The sequence below is a fragment of the Geotrypetes seraphini genome, chromosome 10, assembly GCF_902459505.1.
Source record: "Geotrypetes seraphini chromosome 10, aGeoSer1.1, whole genome shotgun sequence".
In the NCBI taxonomy this organism is placed as follows: Eukaryota; Metazoa; Chordata; class Amphibia; order Gymnophiona; family Dermophiidae; genus Geotrypetes; species Geotrypetes seraphini.
In genome coordinates, this window is record NC_047093.1 from 6,744,864 (window position 1) to 6,765,073 (window position 20,210).

At 43.4% G+C, this 20,210-nt stretch overlaps 1 protein-coding gene and 1 long non-coding RNA gene across 4 annotated transcripts in view; one reads left to right on the forward strand and one right to left on the reverse strand.

Moving 5' to 3' along the window:
- The window catches only part of RPTOR (regulatory associated protein of MTOR complex 1), a 496,675-nt gene extending 494,230 nt beyond the window's left edge, over positions 1–2,445 (forward strand). For all 3 annotated transcript variants that reach the window (XM_033960074.1, XM_033960072.1, XM_033960073.1), the window contains one exon: positions 218–2,445. In XM_033960074.1, coding sequence (XP_033815965.1) covers positions 218–286 — 69 coding nt within the window. In that variant the 3' untranslated portion in view covers positions 287–2,445. The remainder of the gene's footprint in view (positions 1–217) is intronic.
- The window catches only part of LOC117367500, a 57,311-nt gene that overhangs the window by 34,821 nt on the left and 2,280 nt on the right, over positions 1–20,210 (reverse strand). The gene's annotated exons all lie outside the window — the stretch shown is intronic.

Sequence of the window (20,210 nt, forward strand, 5' to 3'; positions counted from 1 at the left end):
GATCCCAGTTATCACTTTGATGTGTTACTCATGGTTACTGTTAATAATCTTTTGTAAACCTCAATGAATTTATGGTTATGCGGTTAACAAGAACAATGTTATCTTATGTGATCTTTTTTATTTTTTTTTAAAGCTAGGGATATAGTAGTAATTGTTGCTGAAGGGATCCTACAGCGTTCTCGCGTCATTGTAACTGCACTCTCTTTTCTCTCTGCAGCCTCATTTGGCAGTGGGCAGTAACGATTACTGCATGTCGGTCTACTCTGTGGAAAAGCGAGTCAGGTAACAAGATCTCCGGTCTGAATGGTGCAAAGATGTGGAGCCGCAGGTGGTCCTCTCTCCCAGAGCAGTTTGACACTTGCTGGACAGGCGTGGCCTTCAATGGACAGCGTGAAATGATCAACCTGGATATTGAGTATTGGCTGCTTCCCACTCAAAACTCGAACATTATTTTCCCTCCCCTCCTTGACTTGGCTACTGATAATTTAAAGCTACAAATTAGTCTATTAATTTTCTTTATCTGGGGGGTCCCGGCACCCCTGTTTTTCTTTTTCTTCTTTTAAATTATGGTTGCTCCTATGCTAGATTGCAGCTTTCATGATCAAAAAGGACTTTGTTGAAGCATATAGCTAATTTTTTTTATTTTTTTTTTGAGGACTATAGATTTTATCTTCAAGAATGATTTTTGTGGCACAGTTCAAGCTTCCTTTATTCTGACTGTACTAAGGAATCCCTGGGAAGGGTCTCCTCCCTGTACTCCCTCTCACAGAAACCATATGTCCCTCACTGGCCTGGACACCCCCTGTCTACTTCTTGACTTTATCTTCTCCGTATTTACCGTAGAGACCTTTGGAAGGGAAAGGGTAGAGGACCTGGTGTATTTTTAAATAAGGCTGCTACTTAATGGAAAAATTCCCCAAAGATTGGGAGGTCATGTATAACTTTCTTTCTCGTCACTGGTAGGAGTGGGAGGGACATTTTCTGAGTACGAGAATGCTAAAGGTCCCTCACCATACTGTATACCTGGAGAAAGGAGACCATTCTATATGGTCTGAGCCTGAGCCTTTGAAGTGTTGCTTTCATTTTTGCATGCCTATATCTGAATGCATATTGGGGGTGGGGGGGAGCCTCTGTACTCCTCACTTTATCCTTCATATCAGTCTTTACTTCTTCCCCCTGGGGCCCATGAATGAATGTTGCACTTCAGAGCTTCTGAGAAGGAAAGTTCTTTAGAAAACAAAAGCAAAGCAGCAAAACACTAGGCCACCGCCTTAAAGAACAGAGCTACCTCCATGGCTCAATGCCAGAGTGAGAGAGCCTTTTCCCACTCTTCCACGGAGGATGTGCTTCAGCCATCGGCCCACTCTCCAGTACAGAGACTGCAGGTATGGAGCCCTTTCTGGCTCTGGTGTTAGTCTCCCTTAGAAGAGACAGCAGGTGATAAAGCTGATCTCAGGAGGCTCACAGTGAGACTCTCCACATACAGAATCTAGTTTGGGAAAGGATCGCTTTCTATTAAGAAGCTGGAGTTTGAAAGCATGTATATAAAAAGGAAAAAAATAAAATAAAAATCAGCTGCTGGGGGAAAGGGGAGGGATACTTTCTACACTGTATTGTACAGATTTGTAAATAAAGAGAAGGAAAGGGTGTTGGTACAAACGGTGCCCAAAGGATGAAACGGACCATTTCAAGACATCATGGAAAGGAAAGATGTTGAGGACATGAAACATCTGGGCCTGAAAATACTGAAGACTTTCAGCCCAGTCGGAAGGTCAGCTTGTTCTCTTGTTTGGCTTTGTCATCTTTAGAGGGTGACCCATGGACGGGATTGTGTGATTTCTTGGGAAGGCATGTAGTGTCCACCCGCTAAGGAAATAAACACAAGGTTAAGAAAATAGGGAATCTGGTGCACATCTCAGATTTGCACCCCTCAGGGATCGGCAGACAGGGTTCTAGAGGCTCCTCGAGCACGTAGGTAGATGCATATCCTAGAAATGCACAGATCAGGCCAGCGCCGAGAGCTCTAGGTCTTTAGGAAGGCTTCCCACACTCACACAATTTAGTCTGTAGGGACCCATGCTCCCCTTACAGAGAATGTTTCATAGTGGCGAGAAATTTTTTCATCTCCTAATCACTTTTCAAACAAATTACAGATTTTTAACCTGTAACAAACCAGCAAATGTGTTGGCAGGGGTGTCTGTTTCAGCTGACTGCAGCAGGGCGGTTTCCTGACCACTCTAGCCTGGGTGCACACATTTTGATGCGGAAATTCAATCATGAACATTTCACTCAAGCTCTAGAGAGTGTTTTATCTGAATGTTGACCATCTCTATTTATTTTACCAAAATAACATGTAATAACCACAGATTGTAATGTGGGAATGACAGTTACAAAGAAGAAAATAACTAGTTAATTAAAAAAAAAAGCAAATGAATGCAGAAAACATTTGTTGTGTTGTCTTTGCATTATTTCTGCAGCAAGTCAGGAGGCTTTTTCCTAAGAAGTAACTAGCTAGTCACACACACAAGGTTGTTCTCACTGCCAAAGGATTTGCTCATCCATATCTACTCTAGAAGACATAAGAACCAGCTCTTTGGATGCATGAGCGTCCTTGACTATGTCCAGGGAGAGGCAATGTCATAAGATCTGGGTCAGACCAATGGTCCAGTAGCCCGTTTCCACGGTGGCCAATCCAGGTCACTAGTACCTGGCCAAAACCCAAGGAGTAGCAAAATTGCATGCTACCAATCCAGGACAAGCAGTGGCTTCCCCATGTCTTTCTCAATAACAGACTATGGATTTTTCCTCCAGGAACTTGTCCAAACCTTTCTTAAAATCAGCTATGCTAGCCGCTCTTACCATAACCTCTGGCAATGTGTTCCAGAGCTTAACTATTCTCTGAATGAAAAAAAAGTACTCCTATTGGTTTTAAAAGTATTTCCCTGTAACTTCATTGAGTGTCCCCTAGTCTTTGTAATTTTTGACAGAGCGAAAAATCAATCCACTTGTACCCGTTCTACTCCACTTAGGATTTTGTAGGCTTCAATCATATCTCCCCTCAGCCGTCTATTTTCCAAGTTGAAACAGTTAGGGCTCTTAAGTCTTTCCTCATATGAGAGGAATTCCATCTCCTTTATCATATTGGTCACTCTTCTTTGAACCTTTTCTAGCGTCACTATATATATCTTGAGATAACACAATACTCCAGATGAGGTCGCACCATGGAGCAATACAGGGGCATTATAACATTCTTAGTCTTGTTAACCATCCGTTTTTTAATAATTCCTAGCATCCTATTTGTTTTTTTGGCCACCGCCACACATTGGGTGGAAGATTTAATTGTATTGTCTACGATGACACCCAGATCCTTTTCTTGGGTGCTAATCCCCAAGGTGGACCCTAGCATCAGGTAACTGTGATTCAGGTTATTCTTCCCAATTTGCATCACTTTGCATTTGTCCACATTAAATTTCATCTGCCATTTGGACGCCCAGTCTTTCAGTTTCCCAGTCTGCAATTTTTCACAATCCGCAGTTTAGTGTCCTTTGGTTGTTGATATTTTCTGGGTCTCACTGTAGCTAGGTAGATAAAACTGATGTTTCAGCCATCATGCTGTGGCTTTCTCAGGGTATGCTGTGAGGTCTGCAGTTTGTCTTTATACACAATGGGAGAATGGGGAGGTCTGTTGATCATGAATTTCAATTTTGGCGGGAAAGTTTGTTGGTCACAAATTTGAAATGTGACAGGAAAGTTTGTCGGTCACAGATTTGAATTCTGGAAGGAAATTTAAATTTTGGCGAGACATCCACTGGTCCCAATTTTAAATTCTGGCCAAAATTCAAATTTTCTACCAGAATTCAAATCTGTGACCAACAAACTTTCCCAATTAGGTCAGTGGCCCCATTATATATAAAGACAAACTGCAGACCTCATGGTATACCACATCATGATGGCTGAAACGTCGGTTCTACCTACCCAGAAAACAGCAACAATCATGACACCAGCCACGGAAGCCTCAGAACAATTTCCTTTGCGTTTAGCATCTCCAATAATTTTGAAAAGTTGGCTCCAATGCTAGATAAAATCATTCCTTCAGTTAGTCACCCTTATCATTTATCTAATCTCCTGTTACTCTATCTTATCTATTCCACCATTGCTGTTGATTAAAATGTTTTAATGTGTATTGTTGACATTCTAGCTAGTTTACTATGCCCTAATGTTTGAATATTTTTTCTGTTGTAATTGTCTGCCTCCCACCTTCCTCATCCACTTCCTTGTCCTCGCAGTTAACCAGAGCGTGAAGGTGGCAACAGTCGCCACAGGGCCTTGTGTGTCAGGAAGTCCACACAGAAGAAGGAGGGAGGATCTGTGAATATTCCTCAGATCAGACTCCATTCTGACTCTCTACTAGACATAAGTGTCCCAACATGATCGTCAATTTAAATCACTATTTAAAAAAAAAAAAAAAATCAGTGGTTACTGATGATTCTCCTACACCAGATTCTCCTTCTCAGTTCAATTTTACATAACCATGCAAGCCTTTAAATATTATTGTCATCTTTTTTCAGCTTCATTATTTAATTTGAATAACGTGAAAATGTTCCAGGGGACAACTACTGGCATAGAATCAAACTGTGGATGAAACATGATGTTCTTGACTTTCCTTTATTTCTTCAAAATATCTTCAACCAATGTTAAGAAAATGTCCACATCAACCTTATTAAAGACTAACGGTCCTGATACGGGCCATGTTTCGGCTGACAAAGCCTTTCTCAAGGGTTTGGTTATTAATATGTTAGTATTGTGGAGTTGATGTAGAGAACGAAACAAAAGCTGACCGCTAATGCTGAAACATGTGTCGGGTCCGTTAGTCTTTAATAAGGTTGATGTGGACATTTTCGTAACATTGGTTGAAAATATTTTGAAGAAATAAAGGAAAGTCAAGAACAATGCGTTTCGTCCACAGTTTGTTTCTTTCTTGGATTGCTCCTTTTTCTGTGGAACATCGGGTCTTCCTGTTTTGCTTCTAACATCTACTGGCATGTCATGTTTCACTAGTTCTGCATCAGAAAAGATGATCACCGTCAAACATTCAAAATCTATTCTAAAATAAACTATTTTCAGGTCCACTAAAACAACTTAAGTACTTTTAGAGCTATATTAAAGATCCATTGACAGCTGCCTGCTTAAAAATGGTGGCCATGCCCAGATGCTTCAAATAAGTATCGATCATCTTCCAACTGTATTACATGGGATCAAGCAAACCCACATCAGACATTCTAGTTCAGCATTTAATCCATATAGTATCACAGAACTAGGTGTTGTCATTGAGGATATATTGACACCCTCAGCTGTGGCAGCTAAGAAAGCAAATAGAATGTTAGGAATTATCAGGAAAGGAATGGAAAACAAAGAGGAAAATGTTATAAAGCCCTTGTATCGCTGTATGGTATGGCCACACCTTGAATACTGTGTGCAATTCTGGTCTCTGTATCTCAAAATAGATATAGCAGAATTTGAAAATGTACAGAAAGGGCAAAGAAAATGATAAAAAGGATGGGACTTCCATATTAGGAAAGGCTAAAGCGTCTAGGGCTCTTCAGCTTGGAGAAGAATCGGCTCAGGGGTGATATGATAGAGGTCTATAAAATACTGAGTGGAGTGGAAAGGGTAGATGTGAATCGCTTGTTCACTCTTTCCAAAAATACTAGGACTAAAACAAACTGGAGAAAATATTTTTTCACTCGGCGTGTAATTAAAATCTGGAATTCATTGCTAAGCAGTTAACTTAGCAGAGTTTAAAAAAAGGTTTGGATATTTTCTTAAAAGACCATAAGCCATTATTAAGTTGAACTTGGGAAAATCCACTGCGTATTTCTGGATAAGCAGCATACAATCTGTTTTACTCTTTTGAGATCCTGCCAGGAAATAGATCTTTGGGCTGTCCAGTATCCTATTTCCAGCAGAGTTTCATGTGTGTGTTGGGAGTGGATTGGGGGAGGTGACTCCATGATTGGGAGTGCTAAACCCAATGGAAATTACCCCTTCTTGGACACAGTCAAGATGTTTGCTCAGTAGTGGGGGTGCTCAAACTTCCATAGCACCCAAAGAGCCTGACCCCATGCTCTCTTCCCAAGCCCCACATCCTCATCCCTCATCTACTTCTCCTCTGTCCCTAGCCCCTCTCCTTCACTCACTCCACATGCTCTTTCTCCCCCAGACTCACTCATCCATCATCTCCTGGGTGCTGGTCCCATGCATCTACCATTTCAGCCCTCCTTGATAGTTACTCCTAGCATCTCTTACCTCACAAGTGATGCAGTGAGCTTAGCCATGACATGTGAGCTGCAGGGCGGCAGGAAACACAGAAGACCTACCGCTAGTTGAAGTATGGTTTAGTTTACAGATTGAAGAGGCTGGGGTTTCCCCACTGCTGCTTTTTGTCCAATGTCCCAGAGTCTGATGAGTAATTCTGAGGGTGCCTGCCCAATGACCATCCCTGCATGACTCGTAATCTGGTATTGAAAATGTGCCTCAAAGTGGCACTAAATGTTTCTATATGTGAAGCATCTCCTCCTGTTCGCTGGAGACTTGTAAAGTTACCAAGTCTCAGTACTAAAGCCAAGAGCGTCTGGGTGGACCATATGACAGCTCAACCCAGGACTTTAGTAATACTGTGTTTCCCCCAAAATAAGGCAGGGTCTTGTATTAGTTTTAACTCCAAAAAATGCATTAGGGCTTATTTGGGGGGGGATGTCTTTTTTTTTTTCATCTCTCCCTTCCTCTCCTCCACCCCAATTCTCCCCCCCCATGTGCAGCATCTTTCCTCCCTTCTTACCCATCCTCTTGTGCAACATATTTCTATTCCTCCCTCTCATCCGCCTGTGCAGCAGAACCCCACAAACCCTCCCACCGTGAGACTGACATACCTCTGAGGCATCCAAAAACAGCGGTGGTGTCAGCTCTCTGAATGGCCTGCTTCCCGGCCTTCCCCGCAGGGGCCTTCCCTCTGCTGTATCACTGATGATGTCATCAGTGATGTGGTGGAGAGAAGGACCCAGCGGGGAAGGTTACAAATCAGCCCTTTCAGAGCGCTGACGCTACTGCTGCTTTAGGAGGTTGGAACGGAGGTATATCAGGTCTCATAAGGTTGGGGGTCACTGAATCGATGAATCCAATTTTTTTCAGTATGTATTTATCTTCCCCTCCTACTGATGGGCAGAAGCCCAGAAATAGTGGAAGCCTGAATTTTTTTTTATTTTTTTTTTTAAACTAGGAATGGAGTTGGGGACATTCAGGGGGGACCTGTGGGGTTAATCTTAACTAGGGCTTATTTTTGGGGTAGGGCTTATATTAGAAGCATTTTTAGAAATCATGCTAGGGCTTATTTTCATGGAAACACGGTATGTACGGCTTTGTATTTTACTCGGTGCTACACCCAAAAACATCTGGCACACTTGGGTACCACCACATGGAAATGTCTCGGGACTTTCTGATGCAGAGGTAGGATATCAATTAAAAAACCCAAAGGAGAATGTATTGCTAGGCAAGCAAAAGCTGTTGTGCCCTCAGCACCCTAGAACTTCCTCCCCATCATCCACATTCTGCAACAAGAGTGCTAACAGGCGGTGCCTATTACACACACATGGACATTAAATGGCAAGAGACAGATGAAGTTTCGACAACTCATTTTATTGTCCCATACTGCGAGAGGGAAGGGAAGGCATCTCGACTGGTAAGTTGAATCCTGTCAGCAATACTTGAGTCTTGGTTCTAACCACGTATCATCCTCATCATGGTTGGGATGGTGGTGACTGGGACCTTCAGAGAGGGGGCAAGCATGGCTCTAGCTACCTTCTTGGGCACACTGAATGGAACTTGAGAGTCTCTTCCTGCCAAAATTCCTTCTAAGCCTGCAGTATATAAATAAGCAGATGTGTTTTTGAGGAGCTGAACATGAGAGGGACTCCCACTTTTGCACGTAACTTACATTCAAGACAAAGTTAGACAAGTTCCTGCTGAACAAGGATGTACGCTGATAGGGCTAGTCTCAGGGTGCTGGTCTTTGACCAGAGGGCTGCAGCGTGAGCAGACTGCTGGGCATGATGGACCACTGGTCTGACCCAACAGCGGCAATTTTTATGTTCTTATTATACTCTTGAGTTATTTGTATCTCTCTAATATTTAGACACCAGCACACTGCATTAAGTGCTCCCACCTAGAAAATGACACATCCCCACAGGAACTCCTGTCCCTGTGAGTTTTGTCACTGTCTCTGCCCCATTCCTGTAAGCTCTACCTTAACTGCACAAACCTCGAAAGTTTATAATTGTGGAGATGAGGGACAGGAAAAGAAGAAATCTTCGGGATGGGAAAAAGAGCTCCCGTGGGGACGGGGGAAAATTTGTCCCCTAAAATCAAGCCTATGAAAACCATCAGTAGCTGACACTAGGAAAACTGCTCTCTTTTGGTATCGTATCTGTGGAACTGGGTTTCGGAGTGCGAAAAGAAAGATATATTTGGTTAGTTGGGTGTGTGTGAATAGGTTTATCCCATCAGCAACGGGACTATTTTATATCAAACATTAATAAACCTAAAGCTAGAATTCTAGGATCCTGCCAGATGCCCTTTAATACTTTCCTACATGGTTGCTTTGATTTAAATCATGGTTTTCTAAAGCAGGGTTTCATCTTCATTTTTACTGCTTGTACCTCGGTTCCAATTTGCAAATCGATGTATACAGAATCAACCCCTGACCTCTTAAATGCTAAGAAACAATGGGTCTTGGTATATTTTATAACATTTTTGTTGTTAAGAACATAAGAATAGCCGCTGCCGGGTCAGACCAGTGGTCCATCGTGCCCAGCAGTCCACTCACGCGGCGGCCCTTAGGTCTAAGACCAGCGCCCTGACTGAGACTAGCCCTACCTGTGCACGTTCTTGTTGAGCAGGAACTTGTCTAACTTTGTCTTGAATCCCTATGACAGACTCAGGAAGAGCGTTCCAGTTTTCCACCACTCTGGGTGAAGAAAAACTTCCTTACATTCATACGGAATCTAGGGTAAACAACCTGTCCTTATCTACTAAGTCTATCCGTTTCAGTACCTTGAATGTTTCAATCATGTCATCTCTGCAGACCCAAATTCATAGTTTTGATCTGTGATATGAGGGGCCACTGAAAAGTTTTCAGCCCAACCAACAAAGTTGGTCTCTAGCGAGAGCTATACATTCAGTCCAGCGATTTCCACTTTTTTGTTTTGTTGGAAAAATACAGAATGGAAACAAAAGTGCAAAATTGCTGGACCAAGTGTGTAAGCCCTCAGTGGAGACTGCCCCAACTTTGTCGGTTGGGCCGAGAACTTTTCATCAGCCCTTGTACTATCTTCTAGCTAGAAACATTGCCCTTGACATTATGAAAGGATTAATGGAATTCATTTACCACAAAAATTAAACATTGCATGAACATACAACATAATTAAAAACTAATCCTTATTTCATGATGAATAACTTTTGGACTATAATGCATCTTAAATAGAAAACTATCTTTAGATAAATTTTTCCTTGAAGCATTCTATTAAAAAATCCAATTTAAATCAAGAAAATCTATGTTTTTATTTTTAAAAATTTGATTTTTATCTATCCTGCTTTCTTAGAGTATTTACGATACTTTCTACTAACCAGCTGAAACTAAACATCACCTGTTAAGAAGCTGAGTACTGGTCGTTCCTAGAAATGGCTTGGACCAAAACGATTGAGGTGGGATACCATGGATGGGCTCTACAGTGTTTGTCCATTATAGTCTGCTCATAGATTAATTTATCACAAGGTTGGAGAAATAGCTTGGGAGCTAGGAGATGGGTTCAAGTCCTTGACCAAGTCCGTTTGTCCTGTTTCTTAGGTTCTCAATTTGCAAAATCTGCTGACCAGCGATTCATTCCTGATACCTAGATATGGTTGGTTGTAAAGTCCTTGGAGCATCTTAGCTCACTGTGAAATGAAATAAAGCTGCATATTACCAAGAATACCAGCGTTTGCAGAAACACCAAGTCCACCGCTTGGATGAACTCATTCAATGGTTTACACTGAGTACTCTGTGGTATGGCAACTAGCCAAATAATGTTCCTCGCTGTTTTATTAACTTGCTCTTGGCAGATGGCTGGACAGTAGTTAGGGCTATGTGTGTGTGTCGAAACAATCAAATCCCATTAAGCACTACAGGAGCAAAGGAGAGAGGAGGGAGCTGGCGAGAAGACCTTATCCTGCCAGTCTCAGGTGAATTCAAAGGAATTTAAATGGATGAAACCCAAAGCAAAGCTAGACTCTGCCTTTCCACCCCGTGTCTGCCTGGGCCAAGAGTCGAAGGGACACTTCTCTCCTGATCATATTTATTTGGATTTAGGTCACCTGGGTACAGGAGGAATTTCCCCACCAGACTCACAATCTTATGACCTCTGCAGTGCAAGTGAATGCAGCTGCCCGTAGCACACGGACCGTACCACAACACCACACCACACCCACTCTTTGCCTTGTCAAAATGTACAGAATTTAATAAATCCTAGAGAAAACCATCTTTTAGTAGGCATAACAGAACACCAGGCATGGAGCAGTTGTTAAGTGCTAATTAAGGATGGCTGTTGCATTGCCATGTAGCAAAGAGGACATCTAGTGTCTGCTTGCATGGCCTTCAACCAGCTCTGGTCCGTGTGCATTCCATAAACTTGACATATTCTAATCAATGAACAGAAAATGTTTGGCTTCTGCTTGATTCTCTCTTGTTGATCAATTCTCTTCCATCTCCATCCTGTCCAGTACTCTGTGTTGCTGCCCCTACCTCCTCTTACGTTGAGCATCTCCCTTCTCTGTGTCCTTTTTCTTGCCCTCTTCATCATCTCTCTCCTCCCTCCCTCCCTCATTCCCAGAATTACTCTTCTTTGTCCTTATCCCTTCCCATGTCCACTTTCTCCCGCCTCCAGAAAGGCCAGCTTCTTTCCTCCTTCCCAGCTATTCCCACCCCCCCGGGTCAGCATTTCTTTTCCTTTTCTCATTCCCCCCCAAAGGGGCCACATCTCTTTTTGTCCTGCTCTTGCTGGTATCTCCCCCTCCCCTGTGGGTCCAGCATTGCTCCTATTCTAGACTTCTCTTCTCCTGTGGACCCGGCAGCCACTATCTACAAAAAGTCTTAATTTGGTTCAGGTACATATAGTTCAGTTCCTCTTTTCTTTCCTTTGTCCATCCCCATTGGAGGCACCAAAATAAGGGGGACCTCCCTCTAGGATCCAGGATTTACAGGAGATTGGGTAACGAAGCCCTTCTAGTACCCCACCCTTTTTAGCCAATTTCATCACTTCTCTGCCCATTCCCTGGGTAACTCAGAGAGTCTCCCTCCAAATATCAAGCCTCGGCAGGAGCCAGGCGTAACCACAGGCTTCTCTCGTTAGGATTATTAGATGTCCAGATTTACCCGGACATGGCCTCTTTTTAGAGGGCATGGCCGGGCGTCCTGTCGGCTTTAAAGCAGATCGCGTTGGGAGGGGCATGCATGGATGCCATGTAATGATGTCATACATATGTGACATTGCGTTGTGCGGATGCCCTCCCAACTGAGATGAGCAGGCTGAGGGGGTGGGGCTAGGGGTGTGGTGGGTGGAACTGGGCGGGTCTATAGGTCTGGTAACCCTATCTCTTGTTATTTTCTTTGTTCCCTCCCAGATGCTTAGGAGTCCCCTTGGGTCACTGGGCTCTGGCAGAGCTAAGAACTTCCAGAAGCCAGGAGCTGCCGACTGCAGTCCCTTTTATCACTCCAAAGAGGAAAGGGCCTCCTCCTCGTCAAACTGTGCTAGCCACAATCTGAAATCTTAGTAACTCCCTGGAAAATCCTACACCATGGTGACTTGGTGTCATGCATTTTCGGGCTGGTGGGGGGAGGGGATTGGTCACAGATAAAGTTGCCAACTTCTTCTTTAAATAAAATAAAAATAGAGGAGACCTGGTCCTGCCTCCAGCTGAACCTCCTATCTCCTCCAAGGTCTGGAGGGCCTCTGTCCATATGCAGACGTCTACACGTGCACAGAGATCCTCCAGACGCGGTCCCGAGCTTGAGGACTTCCAAAACTCAGAAAAGCCGCCTGGTTTTGGAAAGAAATGACCTGGGGTTTTCCTGGTAACCTTAATCACAGAGTGATCTGGAAAAGATGTTTGGAGCCATTACTATGGAGTGTTGTCAACCTCCTCGTTGCCTCTGCTGAGGATGATAGGGAGCTTCAGAAAGTTCTCCAGTAGTGTTGGCCGATTCAGGGAAAATGTTTCGATTTGATTCGCTTTTCCTTTCCAATTCAGTCCGTTTATTTTGCAGCCTTTTCCCTCTCCAACCCCACGTCCTCTCTCTGTTAGGTCCTAGCTCACACTCGTTGTCTAACAGCAACTCTGGCAGGATACATATTTCAAATCTTGACATATTGTAATCACAAAATAGAAAATACAATTATTTTTTTCTACCTTCCGCTGCCATATCTAACATTTGTTTCTTTCCCACTATCTACCATCTTTCTCTCTCTCTCTCCCTGCCTTGTGCCCTGGGTGAAACTTCTCTATTCCCTTCCATGCAGCATCTTTCCCTTCCTCCATCCATTATGATGTGCAACATTTCTTTCTCTTGCCCCATGTACCATCTCTCCCTGCCCTCCACCTTATGTCCAACATTTCTCCCTCTCGCCCCTTTCTACCTCTTCTCTCTCTTCATCTCCTCCACTCCAACAATTCTTCCTCTTTCCTCAATAGCAGCTTTCCTCCCCTCCCCCCAAATCCCCTGTGTAGCAGCTTTCCATCCCTCCCTCCCATCCCCCTGAGCAGCAGCACCTCACTGACTTTATCATCGGGAGCCCTGCCATACCTCTGAGGCCTCCTAAAGCAGCAAAGGTGCCCTGCTAGGCCGTTCTTCTGCCACGTCGTCAGTAATGAAATCAGTGACACGGCAGAGGGAAGGCCCTGGTGGGGCAGGCTGTGAGCAGCTTGTTCAGAATGATGCCACTGCTGACTGTCCTGATGCCATTGTGGCTGTTTTAAGAGGCCTTGAACGTATGTCAGGTCTCACGGGAGGGGGAGCTGGTCTCTGAATCGGTCAGTCTGATTTTCTCAGACAATGAATCTATTCACCAAAGTGAATCAGACAGCATTACTCTCCGATTATTGGTGCCTGAGACTTTGCGGTTCCTTCTCCAAGGTCTGCTATACAGTAGAATCTCACTTAACCAATACTCAGTTAACTGGCACTCTCAACCAACCCGCAAAAAAAACAAAACAAAAATCATGTCTGGAAGGACTAGTGGCAGCAGTCCTGAGCTGTAAACCCCCCCCCCCCCCAACACACACACACTCCCTCCCTCAAGGAAAGGCCCTGCTGTGAACAGCCTTTTGAGTGCTGCCTCCTGCTGCCACTTCAAGGAAAGAAGGGAACGAGAGAGTTCGCTGCTCAGGACTATCGCCTGCTTCAGGGTTTGAGCGAGGGAGGAGGGGTTTGCGGCTCAAGAGTGATGCTGCACTGGTGCTTCAGAGCAGGAAGGAGAGAGAGTATGGAGATCTGGGGATAGTGCCGAGGAGGTAGCTTGTATGGCTTAGCAGGAGGAGCCTTTGCCTTAGGCCACACCAGGAAGGCGAAGGACCTCTCATGCTCCGAGAGGCATTTGATAGCTGCCTCGATGGAGTCATTGAACAGCTCGTTGCCCAAGCAAGGAAGATTTGCCAGACGATCTTGCAAGTTGGGGTCCATGTCCACTATGCGCAGCCAGGCCAAGCGACGCATAGCCACCGCAAAGGCCTTAACCCTAGAGGATAATTCAAAAGCATCATACGTGGCCTGGAGCATAAAGAGACTAATCTGAGAAAAAGTCTCCTGGAGCTGGCAGAACTCCGTCAGGCGGTGAGCAGCATGGAAAGACGGCATGGTCTTAATGCAGTGTTTGAAGTAGGATGTAAAGTTGAAGAGAGAAAACCCAGTTATCTGGCATCCATTCACCATTGACAGATAGAAACATAGAAATATGATGGCAGATAAAGGCCAAATGGCCCATCCAGTCTGCCCATCTGTAGTAACCATTATCTTTCTCTCTCCGAGAGATTCTATTCCAGGCCCTTTTAAATTCAGACAGTCTCTGTCTCCACCACCTCTTCTGGGAGACTGTTCTATGCATCTACCTCCCTTTCTGTAAAAAAAAGTATTTCCTTAGATTACTCCTGAGCTTATCACCTCTTAACTTCATCCTATGCCTTCTCTTTGCAGAGTTTCCTTTCAAATAAGAGACTCGACTCATGTGCATTTACATTACGTAGGTATTTAAACATCTCTATCATATCTCCCCTCTCCTGACTTTCCTCCAAAGTATACAGATTGAGATCTTTAAGTCTGTCCCCATACGCCTTAAGACAAAGACCATGCACCATTTTAGCAGCCTTCCTCTGGACCAACTCCATCTTTTTGAAGGTGAGGCCTCCAGGATAGTACACAATATTCTAAATGAGGTCTAACCAGAGTCTTATACAGAGGCATCAATACCTCCTTTTTCCTACTGGCCATACCTCTCCCTATGCAACCTAGCATCATTCTAGCTTTTGCTGTCACCTTTAGATCATCACCTACAATCACACCCAAGTCCAACTCTTCTGTCGTTCACATAAGTTCTTCACCCCCTAAACTGTACCGTTCCCTCAATTTATTTTTTTAATATTTTTTTGCAGCATTTCGTAGCATTAAATTTTAGCTGCCAAATTTTAGACCATTCTTCAAGCTTCGCCAGTTCTTTCTTCATGTTATTCACACCATCCGAGGTGTCTACTCTATTGCAGATTTTGGTATCATCCGCAAAGAGGCAAATCTTACCCGACAACCCTTCAGCAATATCATTTATAAAAATGTTAGAAAGAACAGGTCCAAGAATAGAACCTTGAGGCACACCACTGGTAACATCTCTTTCCTCAGAGCGATCTCCATTGACCACTACCCTCTGTCACCTTCCACTCAACCAGTTCCGGAGCCAGCCCATCACTTTGGGACCCATCCCAAGGGCACTCAGTTTATTTATCAGACGTCTGTGTGGAACACTGTCAAAGGCTTTGCTAAAATCTAAATACACCACATCTAGCGCACATCCTCTATCCAATTCTCTGATCACCCAGTCAAAGAAATTGATCAGATTTGTCTGACAAGACCTACTACCTCTAGTTAATCCATGTTGCTTCCAGTCCTGTAATCCACAGGATTCCAGAAACTGTTTTAAAAGTGTTTCCATTAATTTGCTTACCTCAGAAGTCAGACTTACTGGCCTGTAATCCTCTACTTCTTCCTTACTTTCACTTTTGTGGAGAGGGACCACATCCGCACTTCTCCAGTCCTTCGGTACTACTCCCGACTCTAGAGACGCATTGAAAATGTCAGTCAGCGGAGCTACCAGAACTTCCCTAAGTTCCTTCAGCACCCTCAGATGTACACCAACTGAGATTCTACTGTAGTTCCTTTAGGGCAGGGATCTCAAAGTCCCTCCTTGAGGGCCGCAATCCAGTCAGGTTTTCAAGATTTCCCCATTGAAAGCAGTGCATGCACATAGGATCTCATGCACATTCATTGGGGAAATCCTGAAAACCCAACTGGATTGTGGCCTCAAGGAGGGACTTTGAGACCCCTGCTTTAAGGCCTGATGTATCAAGGCTGTTTTTCCATTCTGTGATGGATAATAAAAAACTTACACCATTCCTGCACACCAAATTCCCCTGCCCTGTTGCAATTTAACCAGCTCCATCTTCTCTTATCCCTCCTTCCTTGTTGTCAAGATTCCCCTACCTTACCAAACACCCACTTTACCAGTCAGTCCCTCCCTCCACTCCCCCCACCCCATCAAGCCAACCATAGTTGCCTCTCTAAGCTTTACTGAGCTAGCTTCACTTTCCCCCTATTTTTCTGACTCCATTGGTTTGCTGGTAGTGGTTCCTGAGGTAGGCTTCTGGTGTTGCTCCTTTTGTTCATCATATGTTTTGCCACCTGAATTATTATTCCCATTGTGGTCCTTTCAGACTGCAGCTGTCCTCACTCCTGTTTATTTCACTTTTGGCCTGTACTGTGAATGTGTCGTTTTTAGTGTGAGCGGTGCATAAGAACATAACATAAGAACATAAGCAGTGCCTCTGCTGGGTCAGACCAGAGGTCCATCGTGCCCAGCAATCTGCTCACGTGGCAGCCCATCAGGTCCAGGACCTGTATAGTAATCTTCTCTCTATACCCTTCTATCCCCTTTAACTTCAGAAAATTATCTAATCCCTTCAGCCTAATCTGTGATGCTTGAATTCATGAAACCAAGTGTGGAAGATTATATCATGCAGCTCAACCACTCCCAGCTGTATTAACCTTTAGGGGGGGTTAGGGGTGGGAGAGAGGAGGAATAAGATCCCTTTGCAGTGACCAGGAAGGATAAATCCTGGATGTCATGTCCAAAGTTGCTGGCAGTAGGGTCCCCGTGAGTTGTCTAGCCTTGGTCTAAAGAACATAAGAATAGCCTTACTGGGTCAGACCAATGGTCCATCAAGCTCAGTAGCCCGATCTCATGGTGGCCAATCCAGGTCCCTAGTACCTAGCCAAAACCCAAGGAGTAGCAAAGTTCCATAAAGAATCTCAAAGAACAGCAAGATTCCGGAATCCCAGAGAGTAGCAACATTCCATACAGAATCTCAAAGAATAGCAAGATTCTGGAATCCCAGAGAGTAACAAGATTCATGTATTAGTAACAGAAAGTTTAAAACAACAAACAGTTCCACTAGATTGGAAAAAATCCTTTATTCGACCTATTCTTAAAGATAAAAATGCTAATCATGATGATTTGTCTAATTTCAGACCAATATCCAACATTCCATTTTTAGCAAAGTTAACAGAAAAAATTGTCTTTAACCAGATTTCAGAGTTTGTTGAGCAAACAAATGTGTTACATCCCAATCAAACTGGTTTTAGACAACACCATAGTACAGAACATTCACTAATTGGTATGACAACTTCAATTCAATATTTCCTGGATCATCATCAATCGGTGCTCTTAACATCTCTTGATCTCTCAGCAGCGTTTGATACGATTGATCACCAATTACTCCTTGCTAGACTTCAAACTATTGGGGTTAAAGATGATGTTCTAGCATGGTTTACATCTTATTTCAGTAATCGCACATCTACAGTAATTTTTAATGATTCTTTTTCTTCAACCTCACCAATATCATATGGGGTTCCTCAAGGATCAATACTTTCACCTTTACTTTTTAATATATTTTTGGCACCTCTTTTGACATTATGTCAATCTATAGGATTTCATGTTTTTGCCTATGCTGATGATATACAGTTATTGTACCCCCTTAAAGATAACGACATAAATGAAATTTTAACAATTAATGGAAAACTTGAGCAAATTCATCATTGGCTGGACAAAAACAGATTGGCCCTCAATATTAAAAAAACAAATATCATGTTGTTTCCTTGGAAGGAAAATCTTTCTTTAGTTGCTCCTATTTTGATTCATAATATTCCTCTTCAATTAGTTAAAAATACTAAAATTCTAGGAGTAATTTTTGATAATAAACTTAATTATCACGATCACATTAGTAGTATTGTCAAAACCACCTTCTATAGGTTGCGGAAAATTCGATCCATTTCTAAATTCCTCTGTCCCAAAGCACTTAATATTCTTATTCACTCTCTGGTGATGTCTAAAATCGATTATTGTAACTCATTATTTACAGGAATTGCGTCACAAGAAATTAAACGATTACAAATTATTCAAAATGCCTCTATTAAATTAATAACAAAATCTAAAAAATTTGATCATGTGACACCACTCCTTAAAAAGGCTCATTGGCTTCCAGTCATACATAGAATTACACACAAATTATGTACAATTATTTTTAAAACATTAGAAAATAAGACTCCAGCATTTTTATTCAGATTACTTATCCCATATTCAGTTAAAAGAACTTTAAGATCGAGTGAACGGAACCTTTTGTCAATTCCTTCGTTGAAGGTTATTAGCACAAGAAGACAATTTATCTTCTCTTGTACAGCTCCCCAGATCTGGAATGCGCTTCCCATGTTTTTACGGGAGGAGAAGGTGTTTGGGAAATTTAAAAGCGAATTAAAAACCTTTTTGTTTAAAGATGCATTTGCAAATTAATTAAACTTTTTTATAAAGTGTCATTCTAGTGAATTATATTGCTTTCTTTTGTTTTTTTTCAATTTCCTTTTGTATTCTCCCTGTATGTTCTTTCTTTACTATAAAAAAATGTATTTCATCCCCTCTTACCTTTTGTTTACGTTATAATTAATTAATTGTATGTAATGTTTTTGTTTCCTTACATGTATATTTTATTGTACATCGCTTAGAAATCCGATTAAGCGATTGAACAAGCCAATTAATAAACTTGAAACTTGAATCCCAGAGAGTAGCAACATTCCATGCAGAATCTCAAATAATAGCAAGATTCCGGAATCCCAGAGAGTAACAAGATTCTAGAATCCCAGAGAGTAGAAACATTCCATGCAGAATCTCAAAGAATAGCAAGATTCCGGAATCCCAGAGAGTAACAAGATTCTAGAATCCCAGAGAGTAGCAACATTCCATGCAGAATCTCAAATAATAGCAAGATTCCGGAATCCCAGAGAGTAACAAGATTCTAGAATCCCAGAGAGTAGCAACATTCCATGCAGAATCTCAAAGAATAGCAAGATTCCGGAATCCCAGAGAGTAACAAGATTCTAGAATCCCAGAGAGTAGAAACATTCCATGCAGAATCTCAAAGAATAGCAAGATTCTGGAATCCCAGAGAGTAACAAGATTCTAGAATCCCAGAGAGTAGCAACATTCCATGCAGAATCTCAAATAATAGCAAGATTCCGGAATCCCAGAGAGTAACAAGATTCTAGAATCCCAGAGAGTAGCAACATTCCATGCAGAATCTCAAAGAATAGCAAGATTCCGGAATCCCAGAGAGTAACAAGATTCTAGAATCCCAGAGAGTAGAAACATTCCATGCAGAATCTCAAAGAATAGCAAGATTCTGGAATCCCAGAGAGTAACAAGATTCTAGAATCCCAGAGAGTAGCAACATTCCATGCAGAATCTCAAATAATAGCAAGATTCCGGAATCCCAGAGAGTAACAAGATTCTAGAATCCCAGAGAGTAGCAACATTCCATACAGAATCTCAAAGAATAGCAAGATTCCGGAATCCCAGAGAGTAACAAGATTCTAGAATCCCAAAGAGTAGCAACATTCCATACAGTGCAGTGTTTTTCAACCGCTGTTCCGCGGCACACTAGTGTGCCGCGAGATGTTGCCTGGTGTGCCGTACGGTCAGGGCCGCCATCAGGGCAGTACCACCAGTCTAGGGAGAGGGGCGGTCCAGGGAGAGGGGCGGTCCGCCCCACGTGGACAGGAGAGAGCTGGACGGGGGACCCGCAGAGTTCAATACATCTCGAGCCGCGAGGCTCGTCTTCTGTTCCTGCCTGCCCTGCAGCTAACATATAGCCGATCGCAAGCGTTCCCCGATGTCAGCGCTGACGTCGGAGAATACTTCCGTTCGGCTATTTGTGCGCGGCAGGGCAGGCAGGAAGCAGAAGACAAGCCTTGCGGCTTGAGCTTCGTTTTGCTGAGAAAGTTGCAAAGATGGGCTGGGAGGCAAACACGGAACACAAAAGGGGGGAGGGAGTGCGTTTTGGACACAAGGCATGAACTTGGGAGAGAGGAAGGGAGGGAAAGAGATGCTGAGGTGGGGGAGGGAATGGGTTTTTGGACACAGAAGGCATGGACTTGGGAGAGAGGAAGGGAGGGAAAGAGATGCTGAGGTGGGGGAGGGAATGGGTTTTTGGACACAGAAGGCATGGACTTGGGAGAGAGGAAGGGAGGGAAAGAGATGCTGAGGTGGGGGAGGGAATGCGTTTTTGGACACAGAAGAAATGGACTTGGGAGAGAGGAAGGGAGGGAAAGAGATGCTGAGGTGGGGGACGGAATGCGTTTTTGGACACAGAAGAAATGGACTTGGGAGAGAGGAAGGGAGGGAAAGAGATGCTGAGGTGGGGGAGGGAATGCGTTTTTGGACACAGAAGAAATGGACTTGGGAGAGAGGAAGGGAGGGAATGAGTGTTTGGACACAGAAGGCATGGACTTTGGAGAGAGGAAGGGAGGGAAAGAGATG